The 23,428-nt window shown below is 41.5% G+C and overlaps 1 protein-coding gene across 1 annotated transcript; it reads left to right on the top strand.

Annotated features, from left to right (window-relative positions):
• The first annotated feature begins 16,857 nt into the window (after nt 1-16,857).
• LOC126633865 (uncharacterized) lies at nt 16,858-20,994 on the top strand. Its single transcript, XM_050304405.1, has 3 exons — nt 16,858-17,379; nt 20,446-20,632; nt 20,759-20,994. Exons 1-3 carry the CDS (start codon nt 16,858-16,860, stop codon nt 20,992-20,994), a joined length of 945 nt encoding a protein of 314 aa, XP_050160362.1.
• The last annotated feature ends 2,434 nt before the right edge of the window (nt 20,995-23,428 follow it).

Raw genomic sequence — 23,428 nt, 5'->3', positions numbered from 1 at the left:
GGCTGGGTATAAATATGTACGCTCAAGTGCTAAAATCACATGAAGGTTGTGCGATAATTCGCAGGCCACCTACGAGTCGAAACCACCTATTGTGGTCTGTACGACAGGCTGGCACCAGACTTAGATCCAAGGTGAGTGTGTGATGCAGAAGGTGAACAATTACGTGAAGGCTGGCCCTAGCCCCTGACGGGAGCACTAATTCTGGGGTGCAGCCATGATGAGCTCTAAATAAATATGTGCATACCAATGCAATACAACCCATTCAATCACATAATACTCACCTGAAGCTTACCTGAGTCTCTATAGCATCACACAATACAATTCACAAGTGTAACAATGCAATATTTAAAATGTAACTTATTTACGACATGGCAAGCAAAGCATAGTTCCATATAAAAAAAACGTTTCTGGAAACCGTAAAGTTTATATATATACACACACACACACACACACACACACACTATAAAAAGAAAAAGACCCACTCACTAGAGGTACGTACTACAACTCTCTAGCACAAATATCGAGGCATCACTAACGATCGGCACCTAGAACAATTATCAAATCACGTCTCAGATTTTTATCAATAGAACACGTAACGTACATATCCTATACGAAAGATCCATAAATTGGATTCCCAATCCATAAGTTTCTAATATCCTCAAATATTATGTACTATAACGTATCAAAGTTTGGTGATGATCTAACGGTCGGATTGTCGATTGTTGTAATAATCAAGCTGCAGACCTTAATGGAATTAGGTTCAAACGACGGAAATTCATCAATCGGACTTCACATATGGAATTGGAGAATCAAATTTAGCCTAAGAAGGTTAGAGGATGCCTCGACCCACGTGCAACAGTCACGCGCCGCCATACACGGCGGTTGGCCACCCCGACTCGTCGGAAAAATCAACTATTTCTAAAAATTCTCAAACTTCACATAAATGAAGATCTTAGTGAGTAGAGCAAGTTTTATACATATGGCCAAGTCCAATTTGACCGGGAAGTGGCCTGAAAATGCCTCGATCCGCCGAAAACCCTAGAAATTGGTGTTTCTTGATTTGTCCTTAAATCGACTCTGACGCTCCAACCAATGATTGGGAATTGTTCCTGGGCTCAAGGGAAGTTGTTTGATAGTTGGAATCGATGACACGACTCACGAAGATGATGAATCGTCATCAAAGTACTGCCACACCCATCGGTGTGGTTCTCATGAAAATTGGGGCTAATGTCTTCGAATTATGGGTGATTATGGAGGAAAGATTGATGTTAAGTTGTGTCCAAGTGAGCCCGCACTGTAAATCGCCGGAGAAACACCAAAGATGGCGTCGAAAAATTGATGTAGAACTGGGTGAGGGACGGTTTGCCCGGGTCGAAACCTCGGCAAGGTTGGGCTGCTTTTCTCCTTCCCTCCCTTCCCTCCTTTCTTCTTTTTCCCATTGGGCACTCCCCCTCTCCCTTCTCTTCATTTGTCCTTACCTCTCGCTCATTTCTCTCCTTTATTTTCCATCTTCACTGACCATTTCTCCTTCCCTTCAATCTCAGCCACACACGTGGCTTTCCAGATTTAGCTTCAAAATTTTGGAGCCTTCTTGAAAATAATTATTTGAACATTTTGTCCTTGACTTCATTCGTTAATAGCTCCTTCGTTATAACTCCAAATTGCATTCTATTTACGCCCACACATTCGTAGCGATGAGTACTAAGAGGATATGCCAAGAAAACGAGTTTTACATGACATGACATGGCAGTCAACGAAAGTCAACCTCCTCGTCTCTAAGGAAAATTTCATCATTTCACTCTTCTAAAATTAATAAAATCGTAAAAGTAGGGACAAGTTATCACAAGGATCATATCCATTTATTTTAGGTTTAAAGTTTTTGAAAAGTCTACAAGGTTTTTTATTTATGAATCCTAATATAACATTTTTTAAGAAAGGTATTACAATAACAAATCAAAGCAATACCTTAGAAGCATACAAAAGTATAAGTATAGAAGAATCTAGTAGTCAAGATAATTATTTAGAAAATTCAAAAGAAAATGATGAGCATAATTGTAGACATTGAAATTTCGGTGGCATAAATGTTAGCCATTGCATTAAGATTACATTTGTAAACATTGAAATTTTGGTGAAATAAATGTTGACCATTGTATTAAAATTACAAACTTCATTCACTTCACCTACATCATACACTAAGTTCATCTACAACATCCACCCAAGTTTCACCTACAAACATCTGATGCGAAAATTAACTTAACACACAAATTAAACCCTATTTTTATCAAATGTAGTAAAGTATGTAAGTAGGGATCATTCTAGGCCGGGGATTAGGAGGGATTGCTAAATCACTTGGAAACTGACTTGAAAACGTAAAAACAAAGTTTAAAACACTAAACTAGACTCAAAGAATGCAAAACTATACTTTAAAATACTAAGATAAACAAAAAGATTCAAAACAGCAACCAAAGACTCAAAACTGCCTTAAAAACACTTTCTGGGCAGTTTTGGGACTCTAACACAAACTTGGACGAATTTTGGTTTTCTAATGAACTAAAACACTTAAAAACATAATCTAAGACAAGTTCTAATTAATATGACTCAAAGAAATAAGATGGGGTTGATTTTGGATGAAAATAATTAAATTAAGACAAGAACAAAGTAAACAGAGTCTTAGACAAATTTGGGTGAATCAAAACACTTAAAAACACAAACTAAAGTGATTACTAACTAATCTAACACTTTGAAATAAATTGGAGATTGGTTATTGACGAATTTGAAAACAAAACAAACTTTGTAAAACAAAACAGATTGTAAATGAATTTGAATGAAACTTATGGATGGAAGGCTAGCTAGGAGGTTCTTCTCCACACATATCACACTTGCATACAAAACGATCTCCAATTGCTTTTCGATAAACTATGAATACTCAACGCCCCAGATTAACCGTGAATTGCACTAATTAAACCTCAGTTTTTTTTCACAAGTTATTGAGTTGGATGATTGCATACGACAACCCAAAACATTCCCTACAAGTTCCCTACATGAATTGCATAATAGAGATACAAGCAAGAATCATTAAGTTCTATGAAAAACATAAGCATTGACGAGGCACTCGTGACTATGAATTGCATGAAACTTATGCCAAGAATTTACTTAACGCGATTGTGACTAGCAAGCTTCACTACTTGTGAATATAAGTTCATAACAATTAGGTGAAACTCCCTTATATTCTAGCATCAAATTCATGCATGAAAATTAAGCGTGCACTCTCAACCAACATACACAAATAAGTTTTTATACGAACGGATAAGTAAAAATTGAATTCATAGCTTATGAAACGCAATTAGAAGTAATCAAATCATATTGCAAGCATAAACATGGTTTCGAATTCCCCCCTAGCTAAGGGGGGTTTAGTTTCTCATACTCACAAAGCAAAGATAAACAAATTTAGACATTGAAAACAAAAGAAAGAAAACACCTAGACGCTCCAGTGATCCACTTTGAACAACAAGCACGCCTATGGACTGTCCACCTTCCTCTTTGCTACGGCACAAGACTTGGGGACAGGTTTTGGGTGATATTTTTATGGAGGAATGGATGTGAGATGGTATGGCAGTGTTTAGGATAGATGGAGGGTGCGGCAAAGGTAAGGAATTATGGATGTATGGTGATTTGGGAGTGTAGAATGGTGTGGAATGTGGCTGGACGAATTTCTGAGATGAAAGGGGGTATTTTTCATGTCCCTAGTGTTCTTTCCTTCACTCCCTATTTATAGAAGCTCCAAAGCAAAGAATCACTCAAGTGGGTTCAATAAACAATACAAACAAAGACCAAAATGATGCAAAAACAGCTAGTTTACATGCTCTTTTATCATTGTGTCTTGCCTTTAACAAAAGGCAATCATTCCTCTCTTGCTAATTCAACTCCTTTATAGCTGTCTATGTGCCTTCATTCTTCAATTTCTGATGCATTTGCCTTGTATTCCATCCCTTTTCCACATGTACTAGCTGTTAGACAACTTTCACACACATGTTTTGCATCATTTCATCTTGCAAACATCAACTTTTGGCCACTTTACACCTCTACACACATGCTATGCATCATTTCAGCTTGCAATTATGTTTGTAGTTGCTGAAAATGTGAATACAACTTGTAAAGCAATCCAACAAATGGCATCTTTCACTTCTTTTCCTTTCAAATTGTTCCTTAAGTGTATGTATCTGCACACTTTCATACTTCAACTTCATTATTCAGATTTTTGCATGTGTTGAACCCTTTTTAAAACACCAAAAACGTCCATCCCACTTGCTCCATATGCATGTAATCCATTTTGGCCCAAAATTGCTCCAAATTACACCAAAATGCACTTTCTTTCCAACTTTGCTATTAGGACCTATAAACACACGAAAATAGCTTAAAACACTCTTATAAGCAATAACTAACTAAGTAAATGCAAGAAAACATGTTAACTAAGTCGCATAAATATGCTCCTATCAAATTCCCTCACACTTAGCTTTTGCTAGTCCTCGAGCAAAACAAAGAAATAAAACGAAACAAAACAAATAAAACACAACCTAAACCTTCCAACATTTGCCTCAGGGATTTCCAATGCACATGACATGTTAAAAATCATTATCCCCACAGATTTGAATCATCTTACACTTAAGCACATACTTAATCATAGTCACCATTTACTTGTTCACAATTAATCGATTAAAACAATGTTTTTGATGTAGTAACATGCCTTAGAGAATTTACTCAATTCCTTAGAAAGTATGCACTCAATTTTTACTCAGATTTTCTAACTACACACCCTATACTAGTCATATGTGAGAAGATTGATGTAGATATGAAAACGAACACTCACATATATGTATCACAAAGAACACAATTTCTGGAGTTAATAAGCATGTTTAGATATGATCTCATGAATGGAATGCTACTACTTAGATGCGAGAACCAGTGACACCATATGCTCATACCAAATTCAAACTCCACAAATTGAAACACATAACACTCAAGATCGAAGTCAAGGGTTGTAACGGGGCTTGGGGTAATGGTTAACAAAGGAAAGATAGGGATAACAAACGTTCCTAAGGCAATAGCAAGCAAAGTAATGAAATCGAAACTTAGAATTCACTTTAGAATGCAGAAATCAACTTTTAACACAAAGGGAAGATTTGAGCAACACTTAGGGCCGAATTCAATGTTTTGGACCCTTTCTTCAACAAACAACACTTTAGAACTCTTTTTCATACATTTTCACAACTTTTCTTCTTTTTTTTTTTTTTTTTTTTTTTTTTGAAATATTTTTCTTTTCTTTTCTTTCCACCCGTGCCTATGGCGCACTACTTACATGAGAAACACTTCCCCCACACTTGTTTTCTGCCAAACATTACTCAAAAGGAATTCAATTTGAATCATGCTTTACTATGCTTTAAGAACAAGGGTATGGATGGTCCTAATCTAGGCTAGGTGGAGATGATGTGATTAACAAAGAAAAACAGGCTAAACAATGCTCAACGGGGTTTACCCTTGAACATATAATGAAGTAGTATAATGGCAATTTGGCTAAGGTGGTGGTCACTACACAACTTCTTCTTGAATATGTGTTATGCAAATCAATAGCATGTTTAGAATGAAATGGGCATGAGTTCTAGCATTTGGAACTAAATGATGAAACGCCTTCTAAGTAGTAACCAAGCAAAGAATAATGAGATCATGCAACGACTTAGAAAACAAAAAAATTGCACAGATTAATAACTCTCCAAATAACGTTTAGGCTCAAGTCTCACAAGGTTGTAGCGTTTGTTTGAGTTCCTTCCTTCAAGCATGTTACAAAAACTAATTTTTCCTTTATGATTGCATGTGAATTCATAAATTATAACCACAACCAAGCATACACCAAAGAGTAAATCAAATGTTCATCCATGTTTATAACTCTCTTTAACAGTCATGTAATTAAAAACCAAATCCTCATCATTGTGTTGGAAGGTACCCTAAGACACAAATAAACATACAAAAACAACTCTTTTTGGGTTTTTCAAAACAATTTTTCAAATTTTTATGAGATTTTTGGAATTTTATGTCAAAACACACTGAAACACTCCAAAACAGCTTGAAAACACTTAAAAGAGCAAGGAACAACATTAGAAGTAATGGGTGATAAACTCCTACGAATTTCATGTAAAACAATGGTTACCCCCCCCCCCCACACTTAAATCAAACATTGTCCTCAATGTTTCAAGCATAAACTCACACAAAAACAAGCAAATAAACAAACAACGAATAAACATGACAAGTATAGCAAAGTAAACAAAAAATAGACAGAGTAGAGTTTAAGAACGCAAATCTGGTTTTGGAGATAGATGATCTTGTTGACTTTCCACAGCTTTGATCTCGAACTGGTTTGGAATTCTGAGCGAGGAATATCAGAGTTACTTGGTTTCAAATCAGACTCCTTCTGCTGGGTTGATTTGATTGTGCAGTCTGCATTCTTCTCTGATTGTTTCTTCTGCACGGCAAGCAAACACGAGGTAGAGGTGTTGGTCTGTTTCTTTCTTCAATCTTTCCAAGTGCTCACCTCTTGCTTTCTTTCTCCTTGTCCCTAGCTGAGGATGAATTGGTAAATTGTCTCCACATGCTTCGAGGTATCATTTTCACTTCCCTTATCTGTTCCCCAAGCAGATGTGGTAGACGAAGAGAAAGCATAAGATGATGAAGATGAGTACTCGAGACCAAGGCCAGGTAAGCAATCAGGAAGGGATTCCAGGCAGTCGGTTCTTGATCGGAAGATTGATACCAAGTGCTGGCTGATTACTCACTTTCTCCTTGTCCTAAAACAACGACAAGGAGAAGGACATGGAGAAAGCATGATATGAGATACTCTTGCTTTCAACCTTCATGATATGAAATACTTTTGCTTTGGATGGGTTGTTTGCAGAGGTACCCCAAGGAATAAGGAACACTGAGTGACTTGAGAGGGTTTGTTGGAAAGACATTCTCGGAGATGACGGAAGGTTATTTATGTCTGCCTTGCCATGGAGGGTGAAGGTCGACATTTATAGGAAATAATAACCGGTACTGTTCTTTCACTCCTGTCGGCAACTGTTGGATGATTGAACAGTAAACTTCACGTGTTTTCTACTTCAACAGAAAGCGTCGACAAATTACCCGTGATTTCCTCAAAGCTGACGAGGCTGAGAAAGACAGATGGTTGGAATCCGTGCTTCGACAAACTGCATGTGATTTTCATAAAGCTTTCTCTGCATGTGACAAGTGCTGACGAGGTTGAGAGAGACAGGTGCATCTTCACTATCTGAGATCGATGCTTCGACAAATTTTCCGTGATTTTCGCAAAGCTGAGTTTGCGTGTGACGGGTGCTGACGAGGCTGAGAAAGCTGACACTCTTCGATATCTGGAATCGGTGGTTTGTGAGTAAGCCCAACTTTTGAGAAAGCTGGCGCCTCTTCGATTTTTAAATTGGCCTCTTTGAATTCTGAGCTCGCCTTTTCAATCTCTGAAATCCCATCACATGTTAATTTTTATAGAGGTACGCAGGACGTTCAAAGCACAGTTGAATTTCAACCTGTAAAAACTCCATTCTTGCACTTCTACGATCTTGACCTGTCCGACCTCTTCTTTCTTTAACACCTCTGAAAATGTATGGCCCTTCCGACCGCCGTTTTGACTTGAACCTTGGTGAAGAGGCAGTCCCGCCTTCTCCAGACAACATATGGCGCCCATCCTTCATATCCCCTATTGGTCCTCTTACCGTTGGGGATTCGGTGATAAAGAATGACATGACCGCTGCGGTGGTGGCCCGGAACCTTGTCACTCCTAAAGATAACAGACTGCTTTCCAGACGGTCTGATGAGTTGGCTGTTAAGGAGTCTCTGGCTCTTAGTGTGCAGTGTTCGGGTTCTGTGTCCAACATGGCCCAACGCCTATTTGCTCGAACCCGTCAAGTTGAATCGTTGGCGGCTGAAGTAATGAGTCTCAAACAGGAGATTAGAGGACTCAAGCATGAGAATAAACAGTTTCACAAGCTCGCACACAACTATGCCACCAACATGAAGAGGAAAATTGACCAGATGCAGGAATCTGATGGTCAGATTTTACTTGATCATCGGAGGTTTGTGGGTTTGTTCCAACAACATTTGCCTTCGTCTTCTGGGGCTGTACCGCGTAGTGAAGCTCCAAATGATCAACCTCCGATACCTCCTCCTTCTGTGGCTCCGCCGACTGCTGAGGCTCCGTCGACTACTGAGACTTCTCCTAAGCAGCCTTTGTGAAGGCTCCCTCTTGTATTTATTTGCTTAATGTTCCTTTTTTTTATGAATGTAAAAATACCTTGCATAACTGTCAGTGTTTCAAAAATAAACCCACACAAAAAACAATTAAACAAGCAACAAATAAAAATGATAATCAAGGCAAAATAAAACTGCAGAAAAGGGAAGGTTTTTAGAAACGCAAAACTGATTGTGGAGCGATTCAAAAATCTTCCTTATTTGAATACATGGGTTGCCTCCCAAGAAGCGCTTGCTTTAACGTCTTGCAGCCGGACGAAGAACTCATTCACTCCTCATTGGAGCCCACGGCATGCAGGGAGATGTCTTCCACGACATGCTCCTCAAAGTGCTCATAATAGGGCTTCAATCGGTGCCCATTCACCTTGAATTCATGTCCCGTTTTCAAGCTTTGGATTTGGACTGCACCATGAACAAAAACATTAGTAATAACAAACGGTCCAATCCATTTAGAATGTAACTTACCGGGAAACAACCGTAAACGGGAGTTGAACAAGAGCACTTTCTATCCTATGGAGAATGTTTTGCCTCGAATCATCTTGTCATGGAAAGCTTTGGTCTTCTCCTTGTAAATGCTAGCATTCTCGTACGCCTCATGCCGTATCTCATCAAGTTCATTGAGTTGAAACTTCCTATGACTTCCTGCGGCATTTAGGTCCATATTGAACTTCTTGATGGCCCAATGAGCTTTGTGCTCCAATTCAACGGGGAGATGGCACGGCTTGCCATAGATGAGCCGAAATGGGGACATTCCAATGGGTGTCTTGTACGCCGTACGATATGCCCAAAGTGCATCATCTAACCGTAAGCTCCAATCCTTCCTTGTAGGCCCAACGGTCTTCTCTAGAATTTGTTTGATCTCACGGTTGGAAACCTCGGCTTGGCTATTCGTTTGAGGATGGTAAGGTGTAGAAACCCTATGGTTGACATTGTATTTCCTCAATAACGCCTCTATGGTCCGGTTGCAAAAGTGCGATCCTCCATCACTTATGATGACACGTGGCATGCCAAACCTTGCAAAAATGTTAGTTCTAATAAAATCTGCAACCACTTTAGAGTCATTAGTCCGGGTGGCTTTAGCTTCCACCCACTGCGACACATAATCAACCGCAAGCAAAATATACATGAAACCATACGAGGAAGGAAAGGGACCCATAAAATCAATTCCCCAAACATAAAAAATTTCAACATTAAGGATAGAAACTTGCGGCATTTGATCCCTAGCACCTATGTTACCCATTCTTTGGCATTTATCACATGTTAAGCAAAAAGTTCTAGCATCCTTAAAGATACTAGGCCAATAGAACCCACATTGTAACACCTTAAGTGCTGTTCTTTGTGTGCCAAAGTGCCCACCACATGCATATGTATGACAAAAACTCAAAATTGAATGAAATTCAGAATCATGCACACATCGACGTACAATCTAATCCGGGCAAAATTTCCATAAATATGGATCATCCCACACATAAAACCGTGCATAATGCCTTAACTTATCACGTTGGTGCCTAGTGAAAGTGTTTGGAATTCGTTTTGACACCAAAAAGTTTACCAAATCGGCATACCAAGGCTCACTTACCTTTATGGACAACAATTGTTCATCGGGGAATGTCTCTGCAATGGGTAGGGATTCCTCATTATGCACCATTCGGCTTAGGTGGTCAGCCACCACGTTTTCACTTCCCTTCTTGTCACGAATCTCAATGTCAAACTCTTGAAGTAGCAATATCCACCGAATTAGCCGTGGCTTAGCTTCCTTTTTAGTGAGCAAGTACTTCAAAGCTGCATGATCAGTGAAAACAATTACTTTAGTACCAATAAGATATGATCGAAACTTATCTAAAGCAAAGACAACAGCGAAAAGTTCTTTTTCCGTAGTGGAATAGTTCAACTGGGAATCATTCAACGTCCGTGAGGCATAGTAGATGACATGCGGCCTCTTGTCCTTCCTTTGTCCTAAAACAGCCCCAATTGCATAATCTGATGCATCACACATGAGCTCAAAGGGAATGCTCCAATCTGGTGGAGTGATGATTGGTGCCGAAGTGAGTAGGTCTTTGAAATGGTTGAATGCTTGCTCACACGCCTCGTTGAACTCAAACGACACTTCCTTTTGTAGGAGACGGCATAGTGGTTATGCAATCTTGGAAAAGTCCTTGATAAATTGTCGATAGAATCCTGCATGGCCAAGAAAAGAACGAACCTCTCTCACCGAAGTAGGAGAGGGTAAGTAGCGTACAAGATCTATCTTAGACTTATCAACTTCAATTCCTTTTTCAGAGATTATATGACCCAAAACAATACCTTGTCTAACCATAAAATGGCATTTCTCCCAATTTAACACAAGGTTTGTTTCAACACAACGTTTCAAGATTAAAGTGAGATTATCCAAGCAATTATCAAATGAACTACCAAACACACTAAAATCATCCATGAATATCTCAATAATCCTTTTAACATAATCAGAAAATATGCTAACCATACACCTTTGAAACGTGGCAGGAGCATTGCACAAACCGAATGGCATGCGTCGATATGCAAACGTTCCAAAGGGACAAGTAAAAGTGGTCTTTTCTTGATCATCCGGGGCAATGACAATTTGATTATAACCAGAGTATCCATCAAGAAAACAATAAAAGGAATGACCTGCTAACCTTTCAAGCATTTGATCTAGGAACGGCAATGGGAAATGATCCTTCCTTGTGGTGGCGTTTAGCTTCCTATAATCAATGCATACTCGCCAACCGGTTTGGATTCGTGTGGGTACAAGCTCATTCTCCGCATTCTCCACAATCGTCACTCCAGATTTCTTGGGCACGCATTGAATAGGTGAAATCCAACGGCTATCGGAGATAGGATAGATCACTCCACAATCAAGGAGCTTGATTATCTCCTTTTTCAAAACTTCCATCATTGGAGGGTTGAGACGACGTTGAGCCTCTCTAGTTGGTTTGGCCCCCTCCTCAAGAAATATGTGATGCATGCACGTTGTAGGGCTTATACCCTTGATATCGGCCAAGGTCCATCCTAGGGTAGATTTGAACTCCTTCAAGACTCGAACTAATTTCTCTTCTTCTTGTGCCGTGAGGAATGAGGATATGATGGCAGGTAGGGTCTCATTTTCTCCCAAGAAAATGTACTTCAAATGGCTTGGTAATGGTTTGAGTTCAAGGATAGGTGCCTGAATTATTGATGGAAGCAACTTGTTAGTTGAAATGGGAATGGAATCGAAGTTAGGAGACTTACCACCATGCTTAGGTAATGACTCAAGGGCAGCAACCAACTCAATGAATTCCTCACTATAAGCCACGGCATGGAATGGTTCATGCATGCCGTGGGTTAGCATATGGTTTGCATCCATGGTTTTGAGTTCCATGCCTCTTGTAATGACTTTTTCAAGCACATCGTCATTCAAATCTTCAAGATATCCCTGCGCCAAAGAGTCAATTATATCAATAGAGAAACATGAATGGTCCTTACTAGGGTACTTAATAGAATCTGAAAGATTGAAATTAACAACTTCCCCATCAAATTCCATGGACAAAGTTCCATTAAACACGTCAATTTTAGTCCGGGCCGTCTTCATGAATGGCCTTCCAAGGAGGATGGGCAATGAAGGGGTATGGTCCGATTCATCCATTCGAGAACATAGAAATCCGCCGGAAAGATTAAGTGATTTACCTGCACAAGAACATCTTCCAAAACTCCTTTTGGATAGGCGTTAGATCTATCGGCCAATTGTATGATTACACCATCTTTTTTCAACACTCCTAAATTCATAGATGCATAAATTGAGTATGGCATAACATTTATAGAAGCACCTAAATCTAACATGGCAGATTCAAAGCGAGTGTTTCCAATGACACAAGGAATTGTAAAACTACCCGGATCTTTGCATGTAGTTTGCGTTGCAAGATGGCGGATACATTTTCACCTACCTTGACAACCTCCTTGGTCGACATCCACTTCCTAGTGGTGCACAATTCCTTTAGAAACTTGGCATATCTCGGGACTTGCTTGATTGTATCCAAAAGGGGTATGTTGACTTGAACTTTCCTAAATGTCTCAAGGATGTCCTTTTTAGCTTCCTCCTTCTTTGTTTGCATAAACCTACTAGGAAAAGGGACATTCGAAGGAAAAACATTAGTAGGAAGTGAATTTGACACATTCTTACCCTTCTTGGCCGAATTGGACAGATTTGGGCCTATGGAAGCTTGCGGCAAGGGTGTGTCCACCTTTGCCGTGGGTGGGCTTGTGTCCTCCTCTTCTAATTGTAGTTTTTTATCTTCTTTGAGGCCTGATGTAGTTGGTTTAGGATCTGCCCCAACTTCTTTTCCACTTCTCAACAATATGGCTTTTGCACTTTCGAAACCTCCTTTTGGATTTGGAATGGTAGAACTAGGAAGTTGGCCTGGGTCTCGAAATTTGCTCACAAAGTCTGCAATCTGCCCAATTTGTTTCTCCAATTGATCCACCCTTTTGTCTTGGCTTTGCATAGCTTTGGTTTGATTTTCTTGCCCCTGAGACAAGTTAGTTAGTAACTTAAGAAATGTATCATTGTCTAGAGATGTACCTGAAGCATTTGGGGCAGATTGTTGTGGAACATGTGGGGGTGCGTATGGCTTGGTGAAAAAACCCGGGGGTTGTTGCCTAAAGCTTCCTTGTTGTTGGGGTTGTTGGGCCTCCCTCCACTTGAAGTTTGGATGGTCTCTCCAACCTGGATTATATGTGTTTGAATATAGATCGTTCCTCGGTTGGTTTTGGCCTTGAAATCCAATTACGTTAGCGCTCTCCCATCCACCATTCTCAATGAGTTGAGGGCACTTTTCCGAGGCATGTCCTTGGATAGAACATATGCCACACACCATTGGCCCTTGCATTCTCATTCCTTCGGCCATCTTCTTCTTGCTGAATACCACTAATCTTTTTACGTAGGAGAATGATTCGAGAAGTTGGGAAAAACTTCTCCAAAAACGCCCTCTCCATACTCTCCCAAGATGTGACAGTTCCGGGAGCTAACTCGTACAACCAATCTTTGACTTTATCCATTAAAGAGAATGGAAAAGCCTTCATCTTCAAAATACTTTCGTCGACGTTAACCGGAGTCATGCTTGAACACACCACTTCAAATTCTTTTAAATGCTTGTTCGGATCCTCCATGGACAGCCCATGGTATTTTGGAATGTGGTGGAGCAAACTTGACTTTAACTCGAACTCTTTGGTCTTACCTTGTGCAGCCGTGGGATATTGGATACACAAAGGTGTGGCATTATCTAATCCCGAAGTGGCGAGCTCCTTGAGTGTTCGGTTGTCCATGGCCATGTCTTGCACTACTTCTCCCACTTGTGTCATGGGTATCTCCTCCTCTTCTGGAACTTGTTCTTCAAGGTCAGGTTCCGGGCTAAATGGGTGGACTCTTGTTGGTTCCTCCTTCATCTCAAAGTTCTCTCAAAATCGTTGTCAAAGTCCAAAATATGCTCACGAACAGGGTGGGAACTTCGAGTCATGCACTAGTACCTTAAAAACAAAGAAACAAAACAAGGTCAGAAACTTCAACAAAACAAATGAATGAAAAGAAACAATCAAAGGGATTAGCAAAGTTGCTAATCCCCGGCAACGGCGCCAAAAATTTGATGCGAAAATTAACTTAACACATAAATTAAACCCTCTTTTTATCAAATGTAGTAAAGTATTAAAGTATGTAAGTAGGGATCGTTCTAGGCCGGGGATTATGAGGGATTGCTAAATCACTTGGAAACTGACTTGAAAACGTAAAAACAAAGTTTAAAACACTAAACTAGACTCAAAGAATGCAAAACTATACTTTAAAATACTAAGATAAACAAAAAGATTCAAAACAGCAACCAAAGACTCAAAACTGCCTTAAAAACACTTTCTGGGCAGTTTTGGTTCTCTAACACAAACTTGGACGAATTTTGGTTTTCTAATGAACTAAAACACTTAAAAACATAATCTAAGACAAGTTCTAATTAATATGACTCAAAGAAATAAGATGGGGTTGATTTTGGACGAAAATAATTAAATTAAGACAAGAACAAAGTACACAGAGTCTTAGACAAATTTGGGTGAATCAAAACACTTAAAAACACAAACTAAAGTGATTACTAACTAATCTAACACTTTGAAATAAATGGGAGATTGGTTCTTGACGAATTTGAAAACAAAACAAACTTTGTAAAACAAAACAGATTGTAAATGAATTTGAATGAAACTTATGGATGGAAGGCTAGCTAGGAGGTTCTTCTCCACACATGTCACACTTGCATACAAAACGATCTCCAATTGCTTTTCGATAAACTATGAATACTCAACGCCCCAGATTAACCGTGAATTGCACTAATTAAACCTCAGTTTTTTTTTCACAAGTTATTGAGTTAGATGATTGCATACGACAACCCAAAACATTCCCTACAAGTTCCCTACATGAATTGCATAATAGAGATACAAGCAAGAATCATTAAGTTCTATGAAAAACATAAGCATTGACGAGGCACTCGTGACTATGAATTGCATGAAACTTATGCCAAGAATTTACTTAACGCGATTGTGACTAGCAACCTTCACTACTTGCGAATATAAGTTCATAACAATTAGGTGAAACTCCCTTATATTCTAGCATCAAATTCATGCATGAAAATTAAGCGTGCACTCTCAACCAACATACACAAATAAGTTTTTATACGAACGGATAAGTAAATTGAATTCATAGCTTATGAAACACAATTAGAAGTAATCAAATCATATTGCAAGCATAAACATGGTTTCGAATTCCCCCCTAGCTAAGGGGGGTTTAGTTTCTCATACTCACAAAGCAAAGATAAACAAATTTAGACATTGAAAACAAAAGAAAGAAAACACCTAGACGCTCCAATGATCCACTTTGAACAACAAGCACGCCTATGGACTGTCTTCCTTCCTCTTTGCTGCGGCACAAGACTTGGGGACAGGTTTTGGGTGATATTTTTATGGAGGAATGGATGTGAGATGGTATGGTTGTGTTTAGGATAGGTGGAGGGTGCGGCAAAGGTAAGGAATTATGGATGTATGGTGATTTGGGAGTGTAGAATGGTGTGGAATGTGGCTGGACGAATTTCTGAGATGAAAGGGGGTATTTTTCATGTCCCTAGTGTTCTTCCCTTCACTCCCTATTTATAGAAGCTCCAAAGCAAAGAATCACTCAAGTGGCTTCAATAAACAATACAAACAAAGACCAAAATGATGCAAAAACAGCTAGTTTACATGCTCTTTTATCATTGTGTCTTGCCTTTAACAAAAGGCAATCATTCCTCTCTTGCTAATTCAACTCCTTTGTAGTTGTCCATGTGCCTTCATTCTTCAATTTCTGATGCATTTGCCTTGTATTCCATCCCTTTTCCACATGTACTAGCTGTTAGACAACTTTCACACACATGTTTTGCATCATTTCATCTTGCAAATATCAACTTTTGGCCACTTTACACCTCTACACACATGATATGCATCATTTCAGCTTGCAATTATGTTTGTAGTTGCTGAAAATATGAATACAACTTGTAAAGCAATCCAACAAATGACATCTTTCACTTCTTTTCCTTTCAAATTGTTCCTTAAGTGTATGTATCTGCACACTTCCATACTTGAACTTCATTATTCATATTTTTGCATGTGTTGAACCCTTTTTAAAACACCAAAAACGTCCATCCCACTTGCTCCATATGCATGCAATCCATTTTGGCCCAAAATTGCTCCAAATTGCACCAAAATGCACTTTCTTTCCAACTTTGCTATTAGGACCTATAAACACACGAAAATAGCTTAAAACACTCTTATAAGCAATAACTAACTAAGTAAATGCAAGAAAACATGTTAACTAAGTCGCATAAATATGCTCCTATCAACATCCACCAAGTTTCACCCACAAACATCCACCAAGTTTCACCTACAACATCCACCCAAGTTCACCTACAACATCCACCAAAATTCACCTACAACATCCACCAAAACAAATGGATGGTGGTGATTCATTCCCAAAGCCTATAAATAGGCTCCTCCATCAAAGAATCAAGGGAGGATTTTACATACACTTTCTCTACTCCCAAATTGGAAGAGAATTCACACCACACCAAAGCCTTGAAGCCTCGAAACTCTAAAGCTTTCAAGTAAATCCTGAAGAATCAAGAAAGCCCTCTTCGTTCTTCGTCAAAATCCTCCTTCAAGATCAAGCCCCAACGGCCCTTGAAGAAACTTCCACTAATTCAAGATCAAGCCCCAACGGCCCTCGAAGAAAGTGTTCATCATTCATCATCCGTTCATCCTAAAGATCAAGCCCCGACGGCCCTTTGGATCAACAACAACAAATCTACCCATTACAAAGATAGAATCAGAGGCTAAATTTGTAGAAGAGATTGTAACCCCTAAATCATTAATACAAATATTATTTTGTACACGTTGTTCTTGTTTCAGGAATTTCCGTGTTCACAAATTTGGCACGCCCAGTGGGACAGTTTCTACCTCTCATCTCTATCTTTGAATCCGCAATAAGCACAAATGGAGTCAAAGAAGGCCCAAGTTGTTCTCGCTGCCGATGCAAGAAACAAGAGCGTCATCACGGCAAGGGGCGTCACTTCAGGCATCATAACTCGATGCAAGGCAAAAGCTCTTTCTGCCGCCTCTTCCGCCCCTGCATCAACTCCGCCGAAGGCACAAGGGCACTCGAGGCACGAACCGGTGATCACCCTGGCCTCGCTCAGGGCGCCAAGAGAGGAAAGCCAGAGGAAGTACTCTGAATCCTTACTTTCCGATGCCGACTCAAGCAGCGGCATAGCTATGCAAGTCATGGTTACTGGAGCGACTTCAATTGAGGAGCAACTGGCTCAGATGAATGAAGCAATTGCAAAACTCACAAGGACTGTAGAGGACAAAGACCTGCAAATCGCAGCACTCGTTAACCAACTGGATGCAAAGCCCGATGAGAAAGTCAGGCAAGGGGATAATCCAGTAAAGAATGACAACGACGAGGATGAGGAGCCTCCAATGAAGAACGTCGAAGAGAAGCCGAAGCCAGACCAAGTGGCGACGCTCATGGGATCTCTCTCTATCCAGCAGCTGCAGGAGATGATCGCCAACACCATCAAGGCGCAGTATGAAGGAAGCTCACATGATTCCGTACTATACTCAAAGCCCTACTCCAAGAAGATTGACGCTTTGAAGATGCCGAGGGGTTATCAGCCACCAAAGTTCATGCAGTTCGATGGAAAGGGGAACCTGAAGCAGCATGTCGCCCACTTCATTGAAACCTGCAACAATGCTAGAACAGAGGGAAACTACCTCGTCAAGCAGTTCGTGCGCTCGCTGAAGAGCAACGCCTTCGACTGGTACACCAACCTCGAGCCCGAGTCTATCAACAATTGGGATCAGCTAGAAAGGGAATTCCTCAACCGCTTCTACAGCACGCGCCGCACCGTAAGCATGCTGGAGCTGACCAGTACGAAACAGTGGAAGGAGGAACCTGTCGTTGACTGCATCAATAGATGGCGTTCATTAAGTCTGGATTGCAAAGATCGGCTTTCTGAAACCTCTGTCATTGAGATGTGTGTTCAAGGCATGCACTGGGGGTTACATTACATTCTCCAAGGCATAAAACCAAGAACGTTTGAGGAGCTGGCAACTCGTTCCCACGACATGGAGCTGAGTATCTCCAATCATGGAAAAAATGAGCCGATCACCCACTTCAAGAAGGATAAGTTGTTCGCCCCGAGTGTAGACAAGACCAAAAAAAAGCCCGCCAAGGAAACTTTTACCGTCAACACTACCCCTATCAAAACCTCATCCGCGCCTATCAAGACCTCCTCTGCGCCTATCAAGCTTTCCTCCAAGACCAAGGCAAAGGAGACAAAGAGAAATGAGCCTCCTCGCACCTAAGACAAGTATAAAAACACCTTGAGAGAGTTGGAGCAAAAGACGTACCCTTTTCCTGACTCAGACGTGGATGCAATGTTAGATGACTTGCTGGAAAAGAAGGTGATTGAGTTACCAGAGTGCAAGCGCCCTGAAGAAATGAATCGAACGAACGATCCTAGGTACTGCAAGTACCATCGTATCGTGAGCCAATATGTGGGCAAGTGCTTCGTCCTTAAAGAACTCATTATGAAGCTAGCGCAACAAGGGAGAATCGAGCTCGACCTTGAAGACACAGCCGCAACACATACTACTACAGTGGCGTTTGGATCCTTCGATCCCGTGCCTCTCCAAGCCACACCCGACCATTCCTATCAATGCGCAAGCTACCCGACGCCTTCTACACAACCATTGCCGGGGGCAAACGAACAAGATGCACATACCGATGATGAAGAAGGATGGACATTGGTGACCTACAAAAAAACGAGGAAACCAAAACCACAAGCCACAAGACCAAAGGTGGAACAAGTGAGAAAACACTGTCGCCGCAACAGTAGGAAGCCTAAAAGAAACGTAAAAGTTGATAAGCCAACGTATGTTAGGGAACCTATGGAGCAAGAGCCACGCATTCCTATCTCCTTGCACGAGTACTTCTCGAATGATTTCTTCTAACAGTGCACTATCGTTGCATGCCATATGGTCGAAGTAGAAATGGAAGAACCTTCAAAAGGCAAAAATATCACCACTGAGGGAGAAAAAACCCTCACGCTCGAAGAAGGTCTGCCAACACACTTTAGCATTGAGGAAGCGCTACGATTGCCAAAGAAGATGCGAAGCGCATTAACAGCGGCCTTGGAAAGTCCCAATGACCACGAAGCGCAAGAAAGCAAAGACGAAGGCTTGAAGCTTCGGCCACATGAATGTGCCACATGCTGTGCCATCGAGGACGCAATCCACTTCACCGACGAAGACTTGCTGTTAGGATCCAAGCCTCACAACCGTCCTCTCTTCGTCTCTGGGTACGTAAGGGAGCACAAAGTCAACCGCATGCTTGTGGATGGTGGATCAGCCATAAATATCATGCCAAAGTCAACAATGAATACAATCGGCATCAAGGCAGATGAACTGTCCCTAAGTCGTCTACTAATCCAAGTTTTTAATCAAGGAGGACAAAGAGCGATGGGTATGATCCGAGTGGAGATGACTATTGGTGAACTCAAGTCAAGCACGATATTCCACGTGATTGATGCAAGAACTTCCTACGGCTTGCTCTTAGGAAGGCCTTGGATCCATGCAAATGGAGTAGTACCGTCCACCCTTCACCAATGCTTAAAATTCTACCGAGAAGGAGTGAAGGTGATTTATGGCGACACCAAACCATTCACCGAAGCCGAATCACATTTTGCAGATGCCAAGTTCTACATGGATGAAGACATGGTACCCGAAGCTCTTCCAAAAGAGATCAAATCCACGGGCAAAGCAACACCTAAAAAGCAGGAGTGGCAAGCCATGCCCAAGAAGCAAGAAAGAGAAGCCATGCCGTCTTCAAGCAAGAACGATGATGAGCTTGCTAAACCTGCAACAACCAGAGGGAGTAGGACGTCCTCAAATAGACCAAACGTACCCGTCTTCCGATACATCCCGATGTCGAGAAGAAAGAATGGTCAATCTCCGTTCGAAACTGGAGCAAGCAAAGCCGACGCACAACGGCATATGGATAATGTAAAGTTGCTCAAGACGAATGCAGTTTTACCTATGACACAGCTAGGCGACCCTAAGGTTGCAAGACTACCACACGGCTTCATAAAAGCTCTACCAAAGGGGATGGAACCAAGCTTTCTCCCAACCCAGATGACCGAAGAAGGTTTTGACCCAAACGCCTACAAACTCATGTCGAAAGCTGGGTACGACTTCGCTTCTTCTTCGAATCATGGAAAGAAGGTTTCAAACAACGATAAAGAACGTGACCTCACCGAGACTCAGAAGAAGTTGAAGAAGCATGGTTACGGAGTTGACAACAACAAAGCTGGACTTGGCTTCACACCAAATGCACCCGTGAAGATTTCAAGCAAAGCGAAAAATGCTAGCACTCAACACATCAGCGTGAGCATTGAACAAGATCAAGAGGAGCCTAAATCCGCCCCTCGGACGTCAGTCTTCGATAGGATGAATCGTTCAAGACCCAGAATGTCAGTACTTAATCACATTGGTGGTCAAAACCGAACCTCCGTTTTCAAGAGGCTCAACATGCCAACATCCCAAGACTCTGCTTTTGAAAGGTTGTCAAAACCTAAGAAGCAAAGCAACACGATTAGCTCTCCTCCTCGTCGGTCAGTTTTGGGAAGACTTGAAGAGAACAGGAAGTTTTCTAGAAATAAGGAGACAACGTCAAAGGAAGAAAAGCTCGACAGGCTAGCAGAAAAGGGTGATATTCGAAGCTCAATTCCTTCAAGGATGAAGTGCCAAGCAATCTTGGAGGTGGACACAAATGGACCACTGAAAGTAAGAAGGCGCACCATCATCCACACTAGACAATCTTCATGCCAACCAGCCCAAGAGGACGACACCGAAGAGGAATCCCAAGATGTCTTCCACATCACGATCCAAGAAAGCAAAGAATATGAGATCCCCGAAGAAGATGTCACTGCTGCGCCACCGCAACTTGAGGATGGGGGGCAATCCACGGTTGATGATCTCAAGGAGCTCAACTTAGGCTCAAAAAAGGAGCAGAAACCTATCTTCGTGAGTGCGCTGCTAAGTGCGGACGAGGTAGAGGAGTATTACTAGCTGTTATCAGAGTACAAAGACGTCTTTGCTTGGACTTACAAGGAAATGCCCGACCTTGACCCTGTCATCGTTGTTCATCATCTTGCAGTTAAGCCTGGAATGCGACCGATAAAGTAAACTCAAAGGCGCTATCGATTCGAGCTCATTCCACAAATCGAGGTAGAGATTGACAAGCTAATCGAAGCAGGCTTCATTCGAGAGGTGCAATACCCCAAGTGGATCTCCAACATCGTCATCGTCCTTAAGAAATCTGGACAAATACGTGTTTGTGTAAACTTCCGGGACCTCAATGACGCTTGCTCGAAAGATGACTTTCCCTTGCCGATCATCGAAATCATGGTGGATGCAACCACTGGCCACTAGGCACTATCATTCATGGACGGCTCTTCTGGATACAATCAAATTCGTATGGCTCTCGAAGATGAGGAACTAACAGCATTCAGCATTCCAAAAGGTATCTACTGCTACAAGGTGATGCCCTTTGGTCTAAAGAACACTAGAGCCACATATCAGCGAGCAATGCAGAAAATCTTCAATAACATGATGCACAAAAACGTAGAATGTTATGTAGACGACGTGGTGGTCAAAACAAAGAAAAGAGCAGATCACTTAAAGGATTTGCGAGTAGTGTTCGAAAGGCTGCGAAAATACAACCTCAAGATGAACCCGTTAAAGTGTGCGTTTGGCGTCACCTCTGGAAAGTTCCTCGGCTTCATTGTCAAGCACCGTGGCATTGAAGTGGACCAATAAAAAATCAAGGCCATTCAAAGCATGCCCGAGCCAAGAAACCTGCACGAGTTGAAAAGTTTACAAGGACGACTAGCCTTCATCAGACGCTTCATCTCCAACCTTGCAGGGCGTTGTCAACCGTTCAGTCGACTCATGAAAAGGGATGTTCCGTTCGTATGGGACGAAGCATGCCACAATGCTTTTGAAAGCATAAAAAAATATTTATTAAGTCCACTTGTCCTGGGGGTGCCTGTGCCAGGGAAACCACTCATATTGTACATCGCCGCTCAGGAAAGTTCAGTGGGAGCACTCTTGGCACAGGAAAACGAATTCCAGAAAGAAATAACGCTTTACTACCTGAGTCGAACGCTCACTGGCGCTGAGTTGAACTACTCCCCAATAGAAAAAATGTGCCTTGCCTTGGTGTTTGCCATCCAGAAGCTCAAACATTACATGCATGCTTACACCATCCACTTGGTTACTAAAGCTGACCCGGTTAAATACGTCATGTCCAAGCCAGTTTTGACAGGGCGACTAGCTAAATGGGCGTTGCTTCTCAATCAATACGAGATCATCTACGTCCCAGCTAAAGCCGTCAAGGGACAAGCATTAGTAGACTTCCTTGTCGATCATCCAATCCTAGCCGATTGGAAAATCTCAGACGACTTGCCTGACAAGGAGGTATTCTACATCGACATATTCCCGACATGGACGATGTTCTTCGACGGATCCACACGAGCAGACGGAGCAGGGGCAGGAGTAGTATACATGTCGCCACAAAGGAAAATACTACCTTATTCATTCCAACTAAGCAAATTATGCTCCAACAACGTCGCTGAGTACCAAGCACTAATCATCGGGCTCCAAATGGCGATCAACATGGAAATCACAACCCTTGAGGTATATGGCGACTCCAAGCTCATAATTAGTCAACTCTTAACTGAATATGAGGTGGGGAAAGATGATCTCGTTCCGTACTTCCGACTGGCAACTCAGCTGCTACAAAAGTTCGAAGCCGTAACACTAGAACATGTGCTGAGAAAAGAAAATCAAATGGCAGATGCTCTCGCCAACCTAGCCTCGAGTATGACACTAGGAGAAGACGAAGCTGTAGACGTGCCAGTTTGCCAAAGATGGGTCATCCCTATCGTCACCGAAATGCTACTAGATGATATAAATGTCATCTCGGTACTTCCAGTCGATGTTGAAGAATGGAGACAACCGTTGATTGACTACTTAGAGCATGGAAAACTTCCAAATGATTTTAGACACCGCTTTGAAATATGTCGACGAGCATCTCGCTTCCTCTACTATAAAGAAACACTCTACCGGCGCTCTTTCGAATGAGTACTTCTGAGATGCCTAGGTGAGGAAGAAGCCAATCAAGCCATGGAAGAAGCACACTCAGGCGTGTGCGGGGCGCATCAATCTGGACCAAAGTTACATTTCCAGCTCAAAAGAATGGGTTACTACTGGCCAAGCATGGTGAAGGATTGCCTGGAACATGCCAAAAGGTACCAAGCCTGCCAATTCCACGCCAACTTCATACATCAACCACCTGAACCATTACACCCTACAGCTGCTTCATGGCCATTCGATGCATGGGGATTGGACGTCGTAGGACCAATTACTCCAAAGTCATCTGCAGGAGAAGCTTACATCCTGGCTGCAACAGATTACTTCTCCAAGTGGGCTGAAGCCATAC

Source organism: Malus sylvestris, chromosome 9, assembly GCF_916048215.2.
Source record: "Malus sylvestris chromosome 9, drMalSylv7.2, whole genome shotgun sequence".
NCBI lineage: Eukaryota > Viridiplantae > Streptophyta > Magnoliopsida > Rosales > Rosaceae > Malus > Malus sylvestris.
This window is presented reverse-complemented; position numbering and strand designations above follow the sequence as displayed.